Source organism: Emys orbicularis, chromosome 21 (assembly GCF_028017835.1).
Source record: "Emys orbicularis isolate rEmyOrb1 chromosome 21, rEmyOrb1.hap1, whole genome shotgun sequence".
NCBI lineage: Eukaryota > Metazoa > Chordata > Testudines > Emydidae > Emys > Emys orbicularis.
The window spans coordinates 12,434,138-12,441,101 of record NC_088703.1 but is presented as its reverse complement, the minus strand read 5'-3'; the positions used below and the strand labels follow the sequence as shown (position 1 = coordinate 12,441,101).

Below are 6,964 nucleotides of genomic sequence, written 5' to 3'. Positions count from 1 at the left end.
TATACGGTTAGCCTCTTCTTGTCCAGTGTGGGGCTGGTACACCCCGTCACAGGCACCTACTCTTACCCATGGGGCTCAGTGATAAATCTGGTCAATTTAAGTACCCATCTTTACTCACGGGGCTCAGGGCTCTATGGGTTTGTGGGACCTTTTCCCAGTGAAAGAGACTTGCACAGCTGTGCTCTACACATCTATTTATTAGCAATACCCACAAAATATGTATGCCAAGCAAGTCTATTATGCTTACCACTCCCAATGTACATACAAATTTCACCAGATGGCCAGTCAGGATCCACTCATCTGGGGGTTCCCAGCACCCGTACATGTCACGGAGGAATGATGTCTTGCAGCTTGTTGTTGTACTGAAGTCCGGAGTTGATTCCCGAAGAGATTTGTTCTTCATTTACATAGTACAGATAAAACTAATTACCTCCTTCAAATTTACTAAACCTATCACATTACCCCATACCCTCAAGTAACAAAACATTTAACCAATTACACAGTGGCACCTATGTGTCCTCCTTCCTGCCCAAGTTTTTTATATTTTATCTTTCTTGCCCAAATTGTAACTTTTTTTGTGACCTTCTCTGTTTATACAGATGATCAGCATAAAAACGCTGGCCAGAGCGTATCTTGCCATTTATTGAGTCTCCCTGTATCCTCCCTAATTTCCCAGCACCTAGGTGTCTCTACATTACAACATTGGTGGTTATAACTCTTGTTAGGGGCATTGCTGATGTGCGGTGCTTTAGCAGCAGCAGAGCTTTCTTTTTTTAAAAAAAATTCGAATGGTGAACTCCGTGAGTTTCACCCAAGGCTGGTTTAATATGGGAGGAGTTGATTAAGTCCCAGGCCTACAAAGTGACCATTGTTGAGGTACTGAGAACGAAATATGAGAACAAAAATGAAATATCCAGTGAGAGCAAGGCGGGGAGTTTAAGGCCCTGATTCAGAAGAGTTCTTAACTACATATTTAACTTTAAACACATGCTCCAATTCTACTGGATTGGATGAAACTTAAGCATGTACTTGAATTTAAGCATGTCATTCAGTGCTGTCATGAATAGGAATGTTTTCTTGAATCAGGGCCTAGAGTTGCTGACAGCAGTGTCAAAATGGTCTAAACCACTCACAGGTAGTGGGGAGTACAGAGTGTTACGTATATGGTACCTTAACCATACTATAAATATTTAATTATTATTATCTGAGTTAGGCTTGCACCTGCAAAGTAGTGAGCACTCTGCTTTCAATCCAGCAAAGCACTTACACATGAGCCTTAACTTTAAAACTTGAGTAGTGCACTTTAGTCAATGGGACTGTTCACATGCTTAACTGTAAGCATGTGTTTAAGTGTCTTCTGGAGCAAGATAATAGTTCGCAGTGTCTTGGAAGATTGAGTTCTTAGTGACTTGCATGATATTCCAAAGAACACTAAAACTATCAACTTGAGGGTAACAAACTTGCTTTTTAAGAGCAAGATGAAATTACCATGAAATGTGGTGTGTTCCTGTTAAGAACTGTATAAGTTATTTCAGAAGGAAGAAAAAAAGGTAACCTTTACTGACTGGCAGATTGCTCTCTTTCTCTGCATCTTGTGTTTGGTAAATTGGATAAGAAGATCCTATGTGGTTCAAATGCAGAGCAGTACTGGAAAATTATCTTCTTTGCTTGATTAAATACCTTATATGTGTTTTCTATTTCAGGACATCCCAGGGGATTGGGTGATCATGAAACAGGTAAGAAATATTGTAGACTAATCTAAAACTTTAGCAAGTTTTAAATCATGCCAAGTATAATATTTTTGTTTGATCCTATTTTCATAAAAGGGCAATCCTAATGACACAAGTCTTCCCAGACTCACCTCCTCTGCGATATAACTGGTATTATATATACTGAGGACAATTGGGTTGCAGAGAGAGAGAGTCAGTGGTGAATTTATACATAAGCATTGAAGCCAAAGGGACTATTCATGTACTTAAATTTAGGCCTGTGCTTAAAGATCTTCCTGAAATTAGGTTTCTCAGTCTATACACCCCTAAACTTTGGTTGGTCAGGGAGTGCAACTGTATTTAAACAATACTGGAAAGTACATAGAAAAGCTATATGAAAAGACAGTTATTTAGGCTGCAAAGTCAAGTGCTTGAAAGTTAGACAGTGCCAGATATACAGTTGTCAGTGCAACCTTAATTCTGTCCACTTTGGTATCCATCCTGGGCATTGAATGACACAGGGTTCCTATGGAAAAAATAGTGTTTGATCATAATATTAAAGACTGTATCATAACACGTAAAAGCTCAATCTTTACAAAGCTTTACAAAGAAGTTTAATGGGTTTATATGTTTATTATAAGTTTATAAGTCTCTGTATGGAAAAAATATTTAAGAATGCAGCAAAGAAACTATAACACAATCCAATGGCTGGAATGTGAAGCTAGAAAAATTCATACTGGAAAAAAAAAAAGCATAATTTTTTACCAGTGAGGGTAATTAACCAAGAATAAAATAGAATATAACAAAATTGTTATTAAGCATTGGAACAATTTAGTAAGGGTTGTGGAGGGATTATCTATCACACACAATTGTTAAATCAAGATTGGATGTTCTTTCTAAAAAGATGAGCTCTGGGAATTATTTTGTGGAAGTCAGACTAGATTTGTCATAATGGTCCCTTCTGGCCTTGGAATCTATGAACCTGTGTGTGCACAGGCAACTGGAAATCTGGTATTTCCTAACATTAAATGGCTAGATTTGGGCCCTTAAATAACATTCATTTAATGTCCAGTTTTTGTGTATAAAACTTTCTAAGGTTGTTGTTTTAAAGAAAACAAGTTCAAGCAACTTCTAAGATGTGCAAGTGTAACAACTCCTCCATGATCAGCAGGTTTCAATGCTGAATCTTCAGCACTGCAGCACAGAAAATGACTGTCTGAGCTATTGGATTAACTCTGCTAGCTGGCAGCAGGAAAAGCCTGTTATGCCAGAGGGCTGAGTGGGTGGATGGGACCACTGGGGCCATGCGGTGAATTTGGGGTATTAGTGGAGTGTGAGCAAAATCCTGTTGTCTTCCACTCATTCACTAACTGTGGTAGTTCCTACCTCATATGCTGCTTCCAGAGAGAATATGGGCCACTTGGGATACGTGCAGGTCAGGGTGGGTACTGGCCGGCCCAGCTCACTCCTCCCATAGTTAGAGCTGCTCTGGCAGGTCCCAGTGATACACAGCGTAGGGCGTGCTGCTGATGAACTGTCAGCAGCATGGTTTTGGCCTTAGAATATTTCTGTTTAGCATTTGTTTTGGGGTCTGGCAAAATGTTCCTGAAGAACAAATATGAGAGAAAAGGAAATGGTGATTTTTAACAGTTTTGTTACATGTTTGAGTTTTTAATAATAATAATATAACATGTCAAATATCAGGCTCAAGTAGAATTTATTTAGTTAAAGATTAACCCACAGCAATACAGAGTACAGAAAGGAAGGTTTTATACATTGCAACCAATCTGAAGACTGGAGCTTGATTCACTCCTAACTAAATCCCCAAAGCCCTTGTCTTATATAATGTTCAGGACAAAAACTTCATTTTCCAAAAATTGATCTATCTGTGAATTCTGTCCCAGATATCTCAATTTACCTAATCAGTAATCTAAAGACATCTGCAATTGAGCCATCTGTGATAGCAAGCAATTCTTATTGACCTAACAATCAATCAATAGGTTATTATGGTATCAGTCACAGAACATATTACAATTATCAGTAGACTCTCTTTTTACCTCTAGACACAGTTACTACAGGTCAGTGGGGTCTGAGTAATGTATAACACACACTCCATTATTGATTACATATATTCCAATGTTTTGTCAACCACTAACATTTAATCTAACTCCACAGAACATTTTTAATAGGTGAGGAACACTGAATTTGTAGATAGAAAACATGTTTATGTATACACAAAGGATTTTTGTTAATATCTATCTATGTGGCTATCCATCTAACTAGCTGTCCAAAAGAACTGTAGAGGTTTAATATCTACTAACAGTTTATATCTCAACAAAACCTGAAAGCATTTCATGGGGGAAAGAAAAGGTGCATCCCTAATCCCAGGGTTATCCCCCTGCTGAATTTTAGAGGCTAATTAAAAAAATGGAGATGTGAGAGCTTCTCAAAAAGGTAAATAATAATAATAATAATAATAATTAATAAATAATATAATTAGGCAATCTAAATATAAGAGTCCCTGCCAGATCCCTATATAAATAATATTTTCTAGTATATATGTGCAAGGTTTAGAGGTTGCTGTGAAAACCACAAGACTGAAATTTCCCTGATTTTTTGGTCACTAAAATCTCAGCAATAATAACGGAAGAGGAGTAATCTTTTTTCTGCAGTAAGAGACTGTACCTTCTGTCTTCATTCAAGGAAAACTTCCACTGATTGTCTCATATATACAATTAGAAATAAATCACTCAAAATCCAAAATCTTGGACAAGTTTCTGACCTCAGATACATAAGATCAGATACATAGTTATTCCACTGACTGCAAGCCTTTGTTTCTGGATTCACAGAATTGCAATTGAGAGCAGATTCTGTCCCTTTGTCTCCATATATCAAAAACATGACCCACATAAGATAAAGGGCCCAATTTTTCAGTGTTTGTTTTAGAAAAAAATATTGTGCAGATAATTCTGTGGAAGTCAGTGGATTGGGTGTTCTTCCTAAAAAGATGAGCTCTGGGAATTATTTTGTGGAAGTCAGACTAGATGATCATAATGGTCCCTTCTGGTCTTGGAATCTGTGAACCTGTGTGTGCACAGGCAACTGCAAATCTGGTATTTCCTAACATTAAATGGCTAGATTTGGGCCCTTAAATAACATTCATTTAGTGTAGAGTTTTTGTGTATATAACTTTCTAAGCTTGTTGTTTTAAAGAAAACAAGTTCAAGCAACTTCTAAGATGTGCAAGTGTAACAACTCCTCCATGATCAGCAGGTTTCAATGCTGAATCTTCAGCACTGCAGCACAGAAAATGACTGTCTGAGCTATTGGATTAACTCTGCTAGCTGGCAGCAGGAAAAGCCTGTTATGCCAGAGGGCTGAGTGGGTGGATGGGACCACTGGGGCCATGCGGTGAATTTGGGGTATTAGTGGAGTGTGAGCAAAATCCTGTTGTCTTCCACTCATTCACTAACTGTGGTAGTTCCTACCTCATATGCTGCTTCCAGAGAGAATATGGGCCACTTGGGATACGTGCAGGTCAGGGTGGGTACTGGCCGGCCTAGCTCATTCCTCCCATAGTTAGAGCTGCTCTGGCAGCTCCCAGTGATACCTAGCGTAGGGCGTGCTGCTGCTGAACTGGCAGCAGCATGGTTTTGGCCTTAGAATATTTCTGTTTAGCATTTGTTTTGGGGTCTGGCAAAATGTTCCTGAAGAACAAATATGAGAGAAAAGGAAATGGTGATTTTTAAACAATTTTGTTACATGTTTGAATTTTTTATTAATAATAATAATAATAATAATATAACATGTCAAATATCAGGCTCAAGTAGAATTTATTTAGTTAAAGATTAACCCACAGCAATACAGAGTACAGAAAGGAAGGTTTTATGCATTGCAACCAATCTGAAGACTGGAGCTTGATTCACTCCTAACTAAATCCCCAAAGCCCTTGTCTTTTTTTTTTTGTCTTCATTTTCCAAAAATTGATCTAACTGTGATTTCTGTCCCAGATATCTCAATTTACCTAATCAGTAATCTAAAGACATCTGCAATTGAGCCATCTGTGACAGCAAGCAATTCTTATTGACCTAATAATCAATCAATAGGTTATTATGGTATATTACAATTATCAGTAGACTCTCTTTTTACCTCTAGACACAGTTACTACAGGTCAGTGGGGTCTGAGTAATGTATAACACGCACTCAATTATTGATTACATATATTCCAGTGGTCATGCCTAGTGGTTGGAACAGACATCAGGGCTAGTGCTTGGAAATTATAGTGCTGGGTGGCCTTCTTCCACTTGGTGTCTGCTACCAAGCATCAGAACTCCTCTGTACATTTAGCAACTGGTCAGCTTTCCTGATGCAACACCTGAAGTACAGCTTCAGCTGTAGACTCGTGATTGGGTCATTGACAATCACCACCTCAAACAAAACAAAATCCTCAAATTGTCCCAGAAGTGGGCTTGCTTTTTCCAGGAGTGGAGAAGCCCATGCCAGGGCCTCCCTTGTAAACACTGTTGGCAATCCATCCCATGTTGCCTTCGTCAGCAGGGTACAATTGCGGTCATAGCAGAAATGGGAGCTGATGCTGCTTTAGGAACCCACAAAATTTCTGCAATCTCCATTGAACTTATCAGGCGGGGGAGCTTGGACTCACAGGGAGTGGGGTTTGGACCTGAAGATGGCATGGCTTGAGCTTGCAGGACAGCATTCTGCGCCAGCAAGGTCTGTAGGGCTCCCATTATCTCCATCAGAGAGTTATTGGCCTTTGTAGAATCCATGCTCGCCGTATTGGCTGTAGTTGTCTTATTGTTTCTGCTGAGGCTGCTCAAACTGTCAGTGACTGGGACATGGGCGGTCATGATTTAGTTGGGAATTGGTCCTGCTTTGAGCAGGGGATTGGACTAGATGACCTCCTGAGGTCCCTTCCAACCCTGATATTCTATGATTCTATGCCCAGTGGTTACAGCGGGTGTCATCCCTAGTGGTTAGAGCAGGCGTAGTAGCCTGGAATTGAGCCAGAGTCAGAACCAGAGTCAGATATCAGGAGCTAGAGCCAAGGGTCACAGCTATAGTTAGAAGCCAGGAGTCATAGCTGAGGACCAGAATCAGGTCACCTGGAGCAAGGCAAGGTTGGAGCAGGACTGGGAAAAAGGAGTTGCAGGAACTATTTCAGCCATCAATGAATGACTCTGAACTTCTGCTGATGCTTAAGAGCTGGTCTGCTGATCCATCTGACCAATCAGGCA

General features: G+C 39.6%; 1 protein-coding gene across 1 annotated transcript in view; it reads left to right on the top strand.

Annotated features, from left to right (window-relative positions):
• Positions 1-323: 323 nt before the first annotated feature.
• LOC135892895 (myb-like protein X) overlaps positions 324-6,964 on the top strand; it is a 96,461-nt gene continuing 89,820 nt past the window's right edge. Inside the window, exons 1-2 of the mRNA XM_065420660.1 lie at positions 324-410; positions 1,704-1,736. Coding sequence (XP_065276732.1) covers positions 324-410; positions 1,704-1,736 — 120 coding nt within the window. The remainder of the gene's footprint in view (positions 411-1,703; positions 1,737-6,964) is intronic.